At 39.9% G+C, this 17,597-nt stretch overlaps 1 protein-coding gene across 1 annotated transcript; it reads left to right on the top strand.

The window, feature by feature from the left end:
• Nucleotides 1–603: 603 nt before the first annotated feature.
• Nucleotides 604–1,530, top strand: LOC113888016 (melanoma-associated antigen B10-like). Its single transcript, XM_027535376.1, has one exon. The coding sequence runs from the start codon at nt 604–606 to the stop codon at nt 1,528–1,530; it is 927 nt and encodes a 308-aa protein (XP_027391177.1).
• Nucleotides 1,531–17,597: the final 16,067 nt, after the last annotated feature.

Genomic DNA, 17,597 nt, shown 5'->3' with positions numbered 1-17,597 from the left:
CATCCTCAGACTTCCTACTCGGGGTTCTCAGGGAAGTAACTACCCTACTCTGAGGAGGGGGGGCAGGTGGTCCTAGTTCAGGAGGAGGAAACGTTCCAATCAATGCATTGAGTCAACATGAAGACCCTTAATGAAGGCTGAGCAGATAACACACCTTTGAACACAAGGGACCGCACATGCCTCAACCTTGCCCTGCTTTCAGTCTGAGAGGGCCAGCTGCATCCTGAGGAATTTTTCTATTCCTCCTTCAGGTTATTATGGAACAGGTGGTGTAGGACAGAAGTCCTGTGAGGCCCTCTAGAGCGCTGTCCTCGGGGAAGACCTGTGGAGGTAGCCTCCATGAGAGCTGTGATGGCAAAGTTTACCAGCTGAGACCAGTCACACCCTCCCCCTCTCCCTTAAACTGTGGGCCCTCTTAACCCACTCTCTTGATGACACTCCTGTCAGCTGTCACCTATGACTGATAATAAGGAGAGTCCATGCTTCCCACATGAGCAATACTTTTAGGCACACAGGGAGACCCAGGGCCTGGCAGGTGCACAGGTAACACAAGCTGAGAATGAGGCTTCCTATTCCTCCTCCTCTTCTCTGATCCCCCACCCCATGGAGGACGTTTCTATTTCTGGGACACCCAGTTCTTCCCAGTGTCCTCAGAGTGCCTCCTTCTCCTCCACTGTCACCACAGGTACCTCATTAAGCAGATCAACAGAGGGTTCCAGCATCCAGGAAGAGATGGAAAAATCAGATGGGGGTTCCACTAGCCAAGAAGAGATGGAACAATCGAGCACTTTGCAATCCCTGCCAGACCTTGAGAACTTGCACATAGACCTTCTAGATGAAAAGGTGGAACTGCTAATCAATTTCCTGCTGCAAAAGTATCAAATGAGAGAGCCAGTCACGAAGGCAGACATGATTGGTAATGTTGTCAAAGAGTACAAGGATGACTTCCTTGAGATTCTCAGGAGTGCCTCTGAGCGCATGGAGCTGGTCTTTGGCCTTGATGTGAAGGAAGTGGATCCCATCAACCATAGCTATACCCTTGCTAACAAGCTGGATCTCACCTACAACGGAATGCTGAGTGATCAACAGGGCATGCCCAAGACTGGCCTCCTGATAATTATCTTGGGAGTGATCTTCATGAAGGGGAACTGCGCCACTGAGGAGGAAGTCTGGAAAGTGCTGAATATGATGGATATATATTCTGGGAGGAAGCATTTCATCTTTGGGGAACCCAGAAGGCTCATCACCAGTGATTTGGTGATGGAAAAGTATCTGGAGTACCAGCAGGTGCCCACTAGTGATCCCCCTCGCTATGAATTCCTGTGGGGTCCGAGAGCCTATGCTGAAGTCAGCAAGATGAAATTGCTGGAGTTTTTGGCTAAGATCCATGGGACCAACCCCAAGAGCTTCCCATCTCAGTATGAGGAGGCTTTGAGAGATGAGGAAGAGCGAGCCCGAGCCAGAATTGAAGCTACGGCTGGCACAAGTGCCATGGCCAGTGCAAGTTCTGGTTTCTCCCACCCTTACTGAAGACTGAGGCAGCCTCTGCACTTTGCTCTTGAAAAGGGATGTCAATGTTTGAAACAGTGGAAGGCTGGAGTGGGATTAGGGGGAAAAAGTAGATAAAACCTGTGTATTCTTATATTTCACTGTGTTGGAAATTTACCTTTTTGGCATTTTTCTTTTTTTTTTTTCTTTTAACAAGAGGATTTATGAGCGTTAAGAATGTAAGTTTATGAATGACATTGTTTAGACATCTATTACTGTTCCTCAGATTTAACACTAAGAGATTTGTTATCCTGTAATAAATGGAAACCAGGAATTTCCTTGGAAATTTCTAAGAATGCAGCAGTAAGATAGTTGGAGTCAATAAATAGCAATAAAAAGTAAAAAATGGTCAATTCCTGGCTTGTTTTTTCCCTGTTAATGTGTTCTACAAAAAAATTAAATACATATATTTGGATTTGCTTAGCTCATTCAAGATGTAGAAGGAACATTAACTCCAAACATTAATTGGGCAGCTACTCTTCAGAAGGCACCACACTAGTCCTGAGGACATTAGGATAAGTAAGACCCAATCCCCATCCATAGTATTTTAGCATATAGGAGCAGCAGTTACATAAAGATGATGGTGGGTATCATCTAAGACCTAAAGGACAAGGAAAAATGAGTGAGAAGATTGAGGATCCATATGACAGAAGTCAAGTTTAAATGCCCTGAGACAAGGCATACTGGGGTCTTGAGAAACCATAAGTCCTTCAGTGGAAGGTTCAGTGAAGCTGAGGGGTGGGCAAGGTGAGGCATGGAAGTGGTGAGCAGGAGCCAGACTCTCCAGTGTATCTGAGTCTGAAGCTAATAACCTGAAACTTATCACACTGAACATAGTATTATGGTAAGCCAAAGAAATCTGTACTTCGGGCAGGAATGGAACTTGTCCTGTGCTCTTGTAGCAGTGCACCTGAACACAGTACACAAACTAGTTGTTTTATGTACACTGTTGTCAAGGAGTTTCTGAGAAACAGAGTGATGTTCCTTTGGAGTGCCACCAGCTACTGGGATGGCACTGTTTTTGCTGCTTTTAGAGAGCCAGAACTGACTCCATTCAAAGGACATTTTAATGAGATTATCTTGAGTGTAATTTATCAACCTCTATGTGAGATATTTTTGCCTTTTCATACTGTTTATGGGGTTCAAGACTCTGATGCTGGGAAATATTGAAGGCAGGAGGAGAAGGGGACAACAGAGGATGAAATGGTTGGATGGCATCACCAACTCAATGGACATGAGTTTGAGCGAACTCCAGGAGATAGTAAAGGACAGGGAAGTCTGGCATGCTGCAGTCCATGGGATCTCAGAGGTGAACACGACTGAGCAAGTGAACAACAGAAATGTGAGATCTAGATTTTTGGTAGAGATAAAATAAATGAAAATAAGCATGGTTTGGGTAGAAGGGCAGCTGAGTGGGAATGGAAGGAGTGCTCCTCTACACAAATTCTAGGGGCATTGAGGTGCATTCAGTTTAACAAAATTCCAAAACAGAAATAATATATGCTCTAAAGGGGAAAACTGATTTAGATTTTCTTGCTAATAACCATTTTTAACTGACTTGGTATACCATGTCCTAGAGTATTGCATTTCCCCTAACATCTTCTCAATAAATAAATCCCAATAAAGAGGGTATTGGGGTCTGAGGTCAAGATAATAGTAATACCTGCTAATCATTAAAGACCCAATGTACTAAAGACAGTACATTAGTTGTTTTACATTCAGCACATGGATTTCAACAGTCCTACAACACAGGGCTTATCAGTCCCATTTCGCAGATGAAAAAACTAAGGCTCACAGAGCTTGGCAATATGCCCAAGTTTGTATGGCAGAGTTGTATGTGGCAAAATTGGGACAAGACCCCTGATTGGAGAGTGTCTATTGCCCACCTGAGGCCCACTCCTCCCAGCTGTAGAACTTTTGTTTCTTAATTCCTCTGGACACTGAGTCCTGCTCCCAGTGGAATATACAGCCCAGAATCATCTGCCCTCTTCCTGATGGAATATTCCAACTTCCTGTAGTCATCTCTTGATGGATCCTCATCACGGGATCCCTCTGAGAGCAACAGCCCTTACTCTGTAGAGTTCACATTGGACAGTGAATTTTAGAAACGTGATCGTCCTCCATCGGCATCTTTATCACACTCAAGGCATTTTCCAAATACACTGGATAGTAGAATATGACTGGGCACAGAACCTACTGGTTTCCAGCATATAACTCTGAAGTTAGAAAGGGGTTTTTGAAATCAGCCTTAACTCAGATGGTAAAGAATCTGCCTGCAATGCAGGAGACCCAAGTTTAATCCCTGGCTCATGAAGATCCTCTGGAGAAGGAAATGACTACCCACTCCAGTATTCTCACCTGGAGAATTCCATAGATAGAGGAGCCTGGCAGGCTATAGTCCATGGGATCACAAAGAGTTGGACACGACTAAGCAACAAATACTTCACATCTGAATTAGGAGTTTACTAGTGTCTTCTTTGAAACTGGACATATGTACCTATATGTGAGAATACTTACATGGTCAAAATCAAATCCTCTTCCACAAATGGTAGATAAGGAAACACCATGGAAATCACTGTATAAGCAAATATATGGAGAAGCTGAATTCCTACAAATTCTGCAGTATTTCTAGAAGGTGGAAAATGGTTCCTTGGCAGTCATGCTAGCTTTGATTATAAAATAAAGAAAAATAATTCACCATCCTTCCATTGCCTTTTATCTGTGGACACTCCCCAGAAGAAAAGGCTAGTTTTCAGGTTGTCTATTGGCACCTGTACATTTTCATTTCACAGATGAAAATGTTCCATTATTTTCAGTCAGGTGACATGTAGGAGGGGCTCCCAAGTTAAGATATTGAACATGCACCAAAAAGAAAGGAGAAAATGCTCAGGCTACTGAGATGATAGAGGTTCTTTCAAAGAGCAGCGTAGAGAGGTACTACTGAGTGACGAAGGGTGAACCTTTCCTACTGATAATTTTCAGGCTCCTTTTGAAAATGAAATGGCATCCTATATTGGAAAGCACCTATCACATCTTAGGCTCTTGAAAAAGCTGGTTAATTGTAAGATGAATTTGTATTTCTCAGAAACTTCTCCAAGAAACAAAGAGGGTTGCTGTCATAACGAATTGTATAATAGTTGCTCTGTATTGAACACAGATTATCTAACAGTTTGTGGGAGAGACTGCAAATGTTCACCCATATCCTGGCTTCCTCTACTTCCTTGATTCCTGGAAATACTACACTGCCAAGTACATGCATAGCTAGAAAGGATTGTGTGAGTAGCCCTTGCCACTGAAATAGAAGCTTAAGTAATGATACTTGTCAGTTCCAGGCTAAGACACATGAGAACCAGTTTGACACTTGCATGCTTTTTTGTCTATTTGGCAGCAAACTTGGAGAACCTGACTTGAGATGGTGGACATACAAGAGTTGGAAACCTGGAACTCTACTTCAACTGACAGCAGGGAGTCCCTGCCAACCTCGTCCACTTTATGTGCAGTGTAAATGCTTCTTGTTTTAAGCCATTCACGTTTCAGATTAAGAGAATTTTATCTCACTGAATAACAGCTACTAGCTCTGCTGTTGTCTGTTAGTTGCTCAGTCATGTCTGACCCTTTTCGACCCTATGGACTATAGCCCGCCAGGCTCCTCTCTCCATGAGATTTTTCAGGCAAGAATACTAGAGTGGGTAGTCATTCCCTTCTCCAGAGGATCTTCCTGACCCTGGGATCGAACCTGGGTCTCCTGAACCACCAGGGTAGCACAGTTCTGTTGTCAGACTTATTTAAATATTCCAATTACTAAGGTAACAGTACAAAGAGCTTTCTTGCAAAGAAAAAAAATTCTAACAAGACAAATACATCACAATTCCACTCTTTAGAATATTTCTCAAAAATTCAGCCATTCTCTAGAGTTAACCACTATGAACAATCTGATGTGCTAAAGTTGATTCTAGGTTTTTTCACATATAAATTTATTTAATAAACATACATTGTGATTTTTTAAATACATGGGTAGTGATGTATACATTCTTCTCCCTCTTGCCTCTGTGAATTAATAAATGATCAACTAATAAAATGAAGGACCTTCCATAGCAGGACATACGTATCTACTTCACTTTTGTAACTTCTACCTAGGCATGCCATGAATGTGTGCAGGAAATCAGCCATTCTTCCACTGATAGACACAGAGTTGCTTCCCACTTCATGCTATGACCAATAGTACTGAAATAAGCATTTTGGAACATGAATTCTTCAGAAAATATGCACTTTTTAAAAGACATAGCTGTGTGTAACCTATATTCAAGTAGAAAGTGTGATTATTTTCAATTTCTATAAATATTGCTAAAATTTCATTCTAAAAATGCCATACCAATTCATGTTCGTACCAATTATCTATGTGAATGCATTCTCAAAGACATTATGTTTTGCCATTTGTCATCGAGTTATTTTAATTTATAATATCCCTGTTTCCTAATTAGGCTAAGCAGAAACTTAACATAGCCCGGCCAAAGTCCCTATGTATTCAATCAGTCACTTAATGTAGGTGTTACAGTGACACTACTGATGGTAGTTAAATTTATGGTTTCAATTGTATGTGTCAGCTTGGCTGGGCCATGGTGTTCAGATACATGGTCAAACCTTATTCTAAATGTTTCTATGAGTGTATGCTTTAGAGTAACATGTAAACTGATGGATTTTGAGCAAAGCATACTGCCATCCACAATGTGTGTGGCCCGCATCCAATCAGCCTGAAAAAAACAACAACAAAAAAATGACTTCCCCTGAGCAAGAGGGAAATGTGTCGGCAGTTTTTGGATGGGAACTGAAATATCAGCTCTTTCCTTGGTATCCAGCCTGGTGGTACATCCTGAATATTTTAAACTTCCTACCTTTCATAATCACAAGAACCATTCCTTAAAGTCTCTTTTTCTTCTTTCCATTCCCTTCCCTTCCCCTCTCTTCTCTGTCTCCCTCTGGTCTCTTTTTCTACCTATCTTTCCATCTATCTATCTATAATCTCCCAGTGGTTCTGCTTTTCTGGAGAACTCATCAATTAGAACTTTATAGATGTAATTTAAACCCTTAATTAGTTGATTTTAAGAGAAATTTTTCTGGATAATCTGAGTGAGCCTGATTCAGTCAGTTGAAAGACCTAAGAGCAAGGATGCAGGGATCCATGACTAATTAAACTTTTGAAATCAATCAGGCTAAACCTACTATATTAACCAACTAAAGAAGAAAAATTACATGATCCTAATGATTGATAAAGGAAAAGCATTTGAAAAAATTCAACACCCATCATGATAAAAACTCAGAAAAAAACAGAATTAGAGTATAACTTCTTTAAGTTGATAGCTTCTACCAAAAAACAAACAAATAAATAAATACTCTACAGCTAACATACTAAACAGTGAAAGGCTGCTTTTGCCCTAACACTGAGAACAAGGAAGGGATGTCTGCTCTCAATATTCTTGTTCAACATAATGCTGGAAATACTACCCAGTGAATAAGGAAAGAAAGGGCGATAAAAGGCTGACAGACCAGAAAGAAGAAATAAAACCATCACTGTTGGCAGATGACATGATTTTCTGCATACAAAATCCCAGGGAATCTACCAAAAAAAAAGTAAAATACTTCCTTGGGCCAAGAAGTGTGTTCAGCAAAGTCATAAGACAGAAGATAAACATATATAAAACAACTGCATTTGTGGATACCACTATTACAAATTTAATGCTATTTACAATCACTTAGAAAATGAGAAAAAAACATCAGATACTTAAATGTACTTTTACAAAAACCTGTACAGGACTTGAATGGTTATAACTAATGAGGCTAAAATTCTGAAAGAAACCAAGGAAGATCTAAATAAATGGAGAGACATACAATACCCAAGAAATAGAAGACTCAACATAGTAATTATGACAACTCTTCACCAACGATATACTTATTGTAATTACTATAAAAATCAAACCAAGTTTATTGTAAAAGTTACACAGCAAGATAAAGAAACTAGAGTAGCTAAAACAATTTTGATAAAGAAGTACAACACTGGAGGAATCTGTTAATCAGAATTTAAGACACTATATAGCCACAGTAATCAAGGATGTGTGGTATTTGCAGAGGGATAGACAAACGTATCAACAGAAGAGAATAGAGAACCAAGAAATAAACTGACCTAAGGAAATGCTCAACTTATTTTTCTCAACTGCAAAAGCACTTCAATGTAGGAAATACAGCCTTTTCAACAAATGGTGCTGGAGCATTTGGACATTCATAGGCAAAAAAAAAAAAAAAGTAACCTTGACTTAAGCCTAACATTATACACATAAACATAAATATATTTTATAACATAAAATTAACTCAAAATACATCATGGACTTAAATTTGAAACTTAAAATGATACAAGATTTAGGGTAAAATAAAAGAAGAAGCATTTCGGGATATAGGGTTAGACTGACAGTGTTGACCTATAAAGCACAATCATAAAAGTAAAAATTCATAAATTGGTTTACACCAAAATTAAAATATTCTGTCCTGTAAAAGGCTCTTTTAAGAAGATGAAAACACTATATACTATAAGAAAATATTTGCAAACCATATTATCCGAAAAAGAACTAACATATTGACTACATAAAAACTCTCCAAACTCAACAAGAGAGAAACAATGCAATAAGAAAATGGGCCAAAAGCATTAGCAGACATTTTACTGAAGAGGACATGCAGATGTCAAGTAAGTTGCCAAGGAGATGCAGATCTTTGTATGTTCAAAGTCAGTAGCCAACAGAGAAAGGCAAATTCAAACCACAATGAGTTATCACTACACAACTATTGGAATGACAAAAAAATAGAGTGACCAAATGCTGGTGAGGATGCAGAGAAACTGGATCACTCATACGCTGGTAGTGGGGAAGTAAATGGTATGGCTGCTTTCAGAAAGAATTTGGCAGTTTATTATAAATACCATACAGCCTTGCAATTACACTCTTGAGCATTTATTCCTGGGAAATGGAAACGTATTTTCACACAAAAATCATGTATAATTATTTATAGGAGATTTAGTCATGATAACCAAAGACTAGAAAAACCCTAGGTGTCCTTCAATGGATGAAAGTTTAAAGCAACTATGGTATATCCTTTCTACTGAACACTACTAAGCAATACATGGGCTTTCCTGGTGGCTCAGACAGTAAAGAATCCGTTTGCAATGCAGGAGACCTGGGTTCGATCCCTGGGTTGGGAAGATCCCCTGGAGGAGGGCGTGGCAACCATCTCCAGTATTCTTGCTTGGAGAATTCCCATGGACAGACGAGCCTGTGGGGCTGCAGTCCATGGGGTCACAAAGAGTCAGACATGACTAAGCGCAAGCAATAAATAGGAATAAACTATTGATAAGTGCAACAACCCAAATGAATAACCAAATAATTATGCTGAGTATGATTCCATTTATATTAATTTTTAAAATTATAAAGTTACAGAGATGGAAAGCATATTAATGGTGGTCGGACATTAAGAAGGGAATGTATACCTGTGGCGGATTCATGTTGATATATGGCAAAACCGATACAATATTGTAAAGCTAAAAAATAAATAAATAAATAAAGTGTCAACCAAAAAAAAAAAAAAAGAAGGGAATGTGGGTGGCAGGGCATTGGTTCCGGATATAAAAAGAACAACATGAGGCATCTTGGTGGTGATGATAAAGTTCTGCTCCTTGACTGTATCGGTGTCAATATCCTGGTGTGTTATTATGGGTTTGCAAGATACTGCTCTTCAGGGGAACTGGGTAAAGGGTATATGGCATCACTCTATTATTTCTACTTCTCTGGTTAAATACCAACTTCTGCCTTGAAGAAAAACACTTCATTAACAAAGCAAAAGGAAATAAGAAGGAGCTGAAAACTGCTGGGAGGAAAGCCTCTCACCTTACACTCACCCTACATGACTGTCTCTGCTGGAACATAAGCTAACTATAGTCTGACAGAGAGTGACAGTGGCATGGAACAGGAGACCAGTGTTAGACAGCTTAACTCAAGCTGTCTGTTTGAGGATGGTGAGGAGGAAACAGAGTTGAGAGTTTTAGGTAGTCAGTGAATATTGAAACAGTATGTGGGGAGGGGCTATCTATAATGAGAATTTTGCCTGACTAAATTGAAGTTATTCCTCTTAACTGACACTGGAGAATAGAGACTAGAGGAAATTGGAAATAGAGGAGGAGGGAGAGTTGGTGGCGATTTGAGTGAGAAGCAGAGATGAGGAAGGATGTGATGGTTGAGGTCAGTGTGGGCCACTTAAGGTTCTGCGGACTGTCCAGGTGGAGATGTACAGCAGAAGATGTGGGCCTGGCTATCTCAGGAGGGGCCCAGGCTGCAGATTCATTTTGGCTGCATTAGTAGAGGTCATTTAAGGCCACAAATGTAGATAAAACCAAGTGTTGTGAACATAGTAACTCACATGCTATATAGTATGTCATCCTCTCTTCCAAAAACACAGTAGGAAATACAAATTACATAGCTTATTAAAATCAAAAGCTTAAGAAATCCAGGAAGAACTTCAAAGGGGAAAGTACCCAGAAATCCACCAGAGAAACTTTTCCTATGTTTCCTTAAGCTTACTTTTCTAAGCATATATCTATGCCTTTGTACATGCCTATGTATTTGTGCCTTATATATAAAGTTAAATGAGGAGGGAATGGCAACCCACCCCAGTATTCTTACCTGGAGAATCCCATGGACAGAGAAACCTGGTGGGCTACAGTCCATGGGATGGCAAAGAGTCAGACACGACTGAAGCGACTTAGCAGCAGCAGCATATAAAGTTAAATACCTGAATTGCTCAATTTCACCTCTTCTATCTTGGGTCCCCTTTAAGACTCTACTCTTGATTGGGTCCCCTTTAAGACTCTACTCTTGATAACCCTTGTCCAAGTTTGACCTTATACTCCCCACCAGTCCCTAGATACTTACTTATCTGCTGTCATGACTGTTTCAGTCAGCTAGTAGCTCTCCAGTAACTCAAGTTTATCTCCACATACAGAACAGGGTGTTGAAGTCAGCTTTGAGCACAGGTCTCTGAAGGTTGACACTCCATAATGAATGTTCAATCTAACTGCCAGACAGTGGACATGAGCATTTTTGACATGAGACCACTTATTCTGGCTGAAGCTTTCTCCAGAAATCCAATTCATGCACATAAAGAAGGCTGAGCAGTCTGTGTCAAGGGGGGCTGCAAGCTGACAGCCCGTTCTTCCCCTTGGGACTATGGACCCTAATGCCCACAGAACTCTCGTGTGCCCCCTGAACACTACTGTAGAAGATCAGTGCTAGAAGACCCTGCCTTAGTTGTGGACTTCATCTAGGGCTGTCAGTTATTCTGAACACACAGGACATATCCTCTATGTGATTGTGTCTTGCATTCTACATTGACTTTGTCAGGATACCCTAAATGTCCTATATTCAGTTTTTTCCAATAAGTTACAAAAATTCAGCAGTTAGAGATGTTTTTCCAGAGAAGGCAATGGCACCCCACTCCAGTACTCTTGCCTGGAAAATCCCATAGACGGAGGAGCCTGATGGGCTGCAGTCCATGGGGTTGCTAGGAGTCGGACACGACTGAACGACTTCATGTTCACTTTTCACTTTCATGCCTTGGAGAAGGAAATGGCAACCCACTCCAGTGTTCTTGCCTGGAGAATCTCAGGGACGGGGGAGCCTTGTGAGCTGCCATCTATGGGGTCGTACAGAGTCGGATACGACTGAAGCGACTTAGCAGCAGCAGCTGAAAAGCATACCTCCACAAATAAAGACCTGGTCTCTCCTGCAGGTTTGGCTGAGAGAAGAGCATAAGGGGTAGTGGGAGGTATTTAGAATTAAAGAAAGAAAGTTCCCCCCATCCTTCCTCCCAGGGGAAGGGATAAAGTTAGGGAGTTTGGGATGACATATACACACTGCTATATTTTAAATGGATAACCAACGAGGACCTACTGTATAGCACAGGGAACTCTGCTCAATGTTATGTGGCAGCCTGGATGGGAAGGGAGTTTGGGGAAGAATGGATACACGTATATGTATGCCTTAGTCCCTTCGTTGTTCATCTGAAACTATCACAGCATTGTTTGCTAATTGGCTATACCCCAATGCAAAATAAAAAGTTTTAAAAAAAGAAAGGAAATTTTCATGAAAGAAAAAGCCTGTTTTTTGTTTGTTTGTTTGTTTGTTTTTGCGACAGTCCCAAGTTGTGAACAGGCAAGCACCATTCATTAGAATCAGCCCATAAATACAGCCTCTCCCCAGTAATCAGTTTCTGAAAGACAGCAAATCAATGACAGAACGAGGCTTCAGAAAATCTGCCAATCACTCTTCTAGTCAGTGGGTCTTTAGCAGCCTTACTCTAGTGACAACAAAATCACCCCTGAAAGTCTGTCCATCCTTAAACACTTTCACTTCTGAATGATTACCCATCCTTGAATCCCTAAGCTAACGAAAACCTTACATAGGATGGACTCTGGCTTTGTTCTAGAATACTGAGCCTCTTAAGGACACTTATCCCTTTAGGCAAACATGAAGTTCAACTTTTTGCATTAAATACTGAGTTCAATCTATTTATACTGCCTAAGTTCACAACCCTGTCAACCATTTAACCCTTGTTTACTTTTTAGTGACAGGCACATCAACTAACTTTGCCTTGAGATTTTCAAATTCAGCCTTTACAAATCTTGCATTGTTTGCATTCATTTATTTTTACTTGCGTGTATTTGAACTTTGAAATGCCCAGACACAAGTGTAAAAGCTGTGATAAGTTTTATGAACAGAGCACCTTTATTAAATGAGAAGTCCTTTCAAAGATATTTGTGCAACATACACTTGACCATTCAATATAGAAAATGGTGGAAAGTCGGTTACAGACCAACAAAGACTACAGCTCAGCATGAGAGATGTATCATTCTTTAAACAGTGTCAAACAGTAAACTAAGGAATACTTTACTGATTAAGAGAAATTCACATGAAGAAGATAGAATAGTCACAGTGGAAGTTGGATGACTTTCTACAATATATATGGAAGGTATCAGTCTTTCAACTCAAATGACTGAATGTACTACCACCAGAAATATTTCCTGATTTCAAAATTGCAACAAGTTTTGAATGCCTGGGTGAAATCATAAAAACTGTAATAGCTCCATTTACTATTACAAAGATGATCAAGATCAAAATGGTAAGTCTAAATCATCCACGCTAAAATATCTAACCCTTTTTACAGCATGGCTGCAGATGCATGTGACGACAATGCAGGAAATGTTTTTTCCCTGGTTTGTGCGATAGTTTTCTTTTGAAAAAGGCTTGCTATTCTGAGTTCAATTCTTCCAGATGTAATTTCAGAAACAGATGATTTTTACAGACACTATTTTTAAGTTTGTAGTGAATGAGAAAAATGTACTGTTTTTTGTAGAGATGATATAAATTTTGGTGGATACTTACTTGTGCTCATGTTCATGCTCAGTTGCTAAGATGTTTCTGACTCTTGCAACTCTGTGGACTGTTGCTCACCAGGCTCTTCTGTCCATGGGATTTCCCAGGCAAGAATACTAGAGTGGGTTGCCATTTCCTTCTCCAGGGGATCTTCCTGTCTCAGAGATTGAACCCAGGTCTCATGATTTGGCAGGCAGATTCTTTACTGCTGAGCCACGAGGGAAGCCCCATATACTTGTATACAGGTACAAAGTTTATTCAAAATGGAACCAGAACATGAATGATTCTATGAAATGTGTTGACTGTAATTCTCATATTCTACATCATTTTACTCCAGTAGTAGGATATCCTTTCTTTTGACACTGAAATAATCATTCTCTTATTTCAGCATTTATACAATTTGAACTTGGGAATTCCCTGGTGGTCCAGTGGTTAGAACTCTGTGCTTTCACTGCAAGGGGGACAGTTTCAATCCCTGGTTACCTGGTCAGGGAACTAAGATCCCACAAGCCGTACACCAAAAAAAATAAATAAAAAATTGAATGTAATGATTAAGTCATTTTAGTGCTTTTACTAGCAACCAGTATTCTTCTTTCTCATTCAAAAATCCACTGGCTCTCTTTAATAAGTAGGATTGAAGGCTCTTCAAGTTGTTTTTTTCTTTTTTTAAACACTGAATTCAAACTTTAATTATGAAAAAAAAAACAAATTTGTTTTGACTTTTAAAATTATCTATTGAAGGAAGCCTATTGATTTCTTGCTCACTATTTCATTTGCAAAAGAATTTTACAAAGTGATAGAAGACCAGAGTTACTGAAGGACTCTATTGCTTAAAGGAACTTGTTGAATATGTTAATATAACATCATGTATGGATGTGAGAGTTGGACTGTGAAGAAAGCTGAGCACCGAAGAATTGATGCTTTTGAACTGTGGTGTTGGAGAAGACTCTTGAGAGTCCCTTGGGCTGAAAGGAGCTCAAACCAGTTCATTCTAAAGGAGATCAGCCCTGGGTGTTCTTTGGAAGGAATGATGCTAAAGCTGAAACTCCAGTACTTTGGCCACCTCATGCGAAGAGTTGACTCACTGGAAAAGACTCTGATGCTGGGAGGGATTGGGGGCAGGAGGAAACGGGGACGACAGAGGATGAGATGGCTGGATGTCATCACCGACTCGATGGACATGAGTTTGAGTGAACTCCGGGAGTTGGTGATGGACAGGGAGGCCTGGTGTGCTGCGATTCATGGGATCTCAAAGAGTCGGATATGACTGAACGACTGAACTGAACTGGTGAAAAAGTTTATCCCTTTAAGTGTCAAGGACTTTCATAAAATGGACAACATTACCTACCAAGGGGAAAGAAATTCTGACTTGAAGTGGATAATTATGGTACTTGCCATGAGCATCTTTCAAAATGGATTTCATTGCTTAAAGAATCTGATTCTTTTACATGGATATTACTACATACTCTTCCAGCATAGGAACAAGTGAAATCAACATATGAAGCACTAAAGAAAAAGGGGATTAAAAATGGTAACAATGTTCTCTTCTGTCAGTGGACAACAACAACAAAAACTTGTGGATCAATAGGTACAGTACAATTTGAAAGAATGGAAAAACAAGTTCTATTATGCCTGTATCAAATTTGAAGAAAAATTCTCAAAATGGTGAACTTTATGCCAGTATATGTTCAGTATGCGAACTAAAACTGCTGCTTGCCATGTCAGTAAACAAAGGATATTGTAGCCATCAGCCACTACAGCTGTCCACAACGGTGAGCCCTGAGGGAATTCAGGATGAAAACAGAGGGCCTGTCATCAGATCATCAGACATACTGCAGCCACCACAACTTCCACCACTGCACCCTCAGGTGACTCAGGATGAGAAAACACAGGATAACAGCGCTAGATGGTGGAGGTACATATCAAAAGAATGATTTCAGTGAGACTAGACTCTTGTATGGGCTTCCCTGGTGGCTCAGATGGCAAAGAATTTGCCTGCAATGTAGGAGCCTGCGGTTTGATCCCTGGGTCGGGAAGATCCCTGGCGAAGGAAATGGCGACTCACTCCAGTATTCTTGCCTGGAGAATTCCATGGACAGAGGAACCTGGCAGACTACAGTCCATGGAGTTGCAAAGAGTCAGCCACGACTGAATGGCTAACACTTTCAGACTCTTGTATCTTCTCAAACACAGAAAAGAGCTAAATAATTTGAGATGGCTGGTTTTCTTTCATTAACAGTAATCTTTTGATGTTCCAACTCTCTGGTCTCTGTTGCAAACACTCCTATACATCTTGGCTCTCCTATTTGTCTCTTTGGAGCAGCCTCTCAGAGTTAATCTGAGATGCTGCGTCCGGGCTTAAGTCTTCACTTTTGTCTGCCATATAAAACATCACTCTCAACTCTTAGGCTGTGTACTTTTTTTCAGTCAACAAGTATCCTGGCTGATAATGCTAACACTGAATTTATATTCTCATTAATGACTCTACAATGGAAAAAACAATGAAATAAGTTGGCAGTTACCAGTGTAGAAGCTATGCTATAATATAGACTGTAACTGCAAAGAATTTTATAAGCAAATTTTTCAAAACAAGGAATTGTTAGAGGCAAATAATCAGAGAGATATAACTAAAGAAAGATCTATATCATTTATATGTTCTCTTTTTTTTTCAGATAAACTGGCAACTTTTTAAAGTATCTTCCATGCAATGTTTTTCTTTTATCTCAATGTACATATATACACATAGGCAATTAAAAACTATTCAATTTTGAAAGAAAGAAGACATAAAAGGGTACATCCAGGGACTTCCCTGGTTGTCCAGTGGTTAAGGCTCCACACTTCCACTGCAGGGGGCACAGGTTCCATCCCTGGTCAGGGAAATAAGATCCCACATAAGATCCCAAATAAGATCCACACACACACAAAAAAAGGCAATCTAGTTCTCTTCTGATTATATAACACTCAGGCTAAATTAAACAGTATATTCTTTATGATTTCATATATATGTGATAAAACCAAAAGGAAAAGCAAGGAGACAATTCAAGAGACAGAAGGTAACTAGTAGAAAGAGAAGGATATGGTAAGCAATGAACTCACATGATATCTAATATGTTGGTGGTCTCTTTTCTTACACATATGAGTTTCACAATCTTTTCTATTTTTAATTATTATTTAAACTATGCATATCAATATATATTTTTAAAGTAATTATAGGTATCTCATAAAGTTCAGTAAGTCTAAAAATAAGACTTTAGAAAATTATTGAACTTATTGTTTATCATAAAATACAAAACTTTGTAGACAGCATCTCAAAACTTGGCTAATTATTATTCAGAAACCACTCACTGAGGGACCAACCACTGAGGTGGTTCAGTGGCTGGGGCTCCATGCTCGCAATGCAGGGGGGTTCAAGTTCGATCCCTGGTCTGGGAATTAGATCCCACATACCGCAACTAAGATCCAGCACAGTCAAATAAAGAAATATTTTAAAAAAGAAAACTAGTGACTGATATGAAGCTATGAGGTTAACAAAGACTGCTTTTACACTGAAATGTTCAATTCTAAAATAAAATCCTAAAGAGATAGCTAACATTTCTAGACACATTACAATGTGCCTACCTTTACCTCCATGGAGGTCTTGGTTTTCAGAAAATTATAATGAACTATAACTCATTATTGCAATGTGTTAATCCAGCTAAGTACCATGTTGCTGCCATATTTCTCTTCTAGTTTCATCATCACATCTTTACTCCACAGAGATACATTTTACTTCAGTGCCTATATCAAATCGATAACTGGAAGTGATATGTCACTCTAAAATGAGGAAAGCTATCCACAAGCAGTTGCTCAAGTAGCTAAAAATACATTTTCACAGCTGATGTGTTAATGGGGAAATTAACTCTGGAGCAAAATGAAATAAGAAACACAATGCAGTTTGAGAGGCAGCTGATCTCCATGTCACCCTTGTTGTATTGGGATCTCCGACTGGGGCCCAGCCTGCCGGCTCTCCTGTTACTTTCAGGCCCCCAGTCTATCTCTGTACTGAGGGTGGAGGATTGGAGGAGCCTGCTGTGCTTTCAAGATACATCTTTCCTCCTACCTACCACAGAGAGCAAGAAGAGCCCTTTTCTGTAAGGGGAAAACCGCTACTCCATATGTGAATGAACTAATAGTTTTCAGTACAAGCCTTCAGGAAGAAGGAAGCCTAAAAAGAAATGACTTGTCATCTGGAAGATTTCTCAAAATGTTAAAGCGGTATCCTCAGTTTCAAGGCTACCGTCTCCTCTGATTTCTCGTGAAGTTCACTAGGTCAGAGAGTGCTGGTGCCTGGAGAAGCCAGTTAGGGAGGAGGCATCGTGGGTGGGTGGGTGGGTGGGTGGGGGGAAGTCAGGAAATGTCAACAGGACTAGCAGATACACTGCACAAGAGACTGAGCCATGGCTGCCAGTTACAAGAGCTCTTTCTTCTTGGTCCTGAATTATCTTTTCTATCTATTTTCATGGATCGAATAATGGCCCCCTTGCAAAAATTCACTCCACCCATTGCTCTGTGATCACAGAGGGGCAGATGTATGGGGACTGGATC

Source organism: Bos indicus x Bos taurus, chromosome X, assembly GCF_003369695.1.
Source record: "Bos indicus x Bos taurus breed Angus x Brahman F1 hybrid chromosome X, Bos_hybrid_MaternalHap_v2.0, whole genome shotgun sequence".
NCBI classification, from domain to species: Eukaryota; Metazoa; Chordata; class Mammalia; order Artiodactyla; family Bovidae; genus Bos; species Bos indicus x Bos taurus.
The sequence above is the reverse complement of the archived record's forward strand: the minus strand, read 5'-3'. Positions and strand labels throughout refer to the sequence as shown.

Excerpts from the sequence above, each read along its gene's own strand:
- LOC113888016 (XM_027535376.1), top strand. The coding sequence starts at position 604 with ATGGAGGACGTTTCTATTTCTGGGACACCCAGTTCTTCCCAGTGTCCT.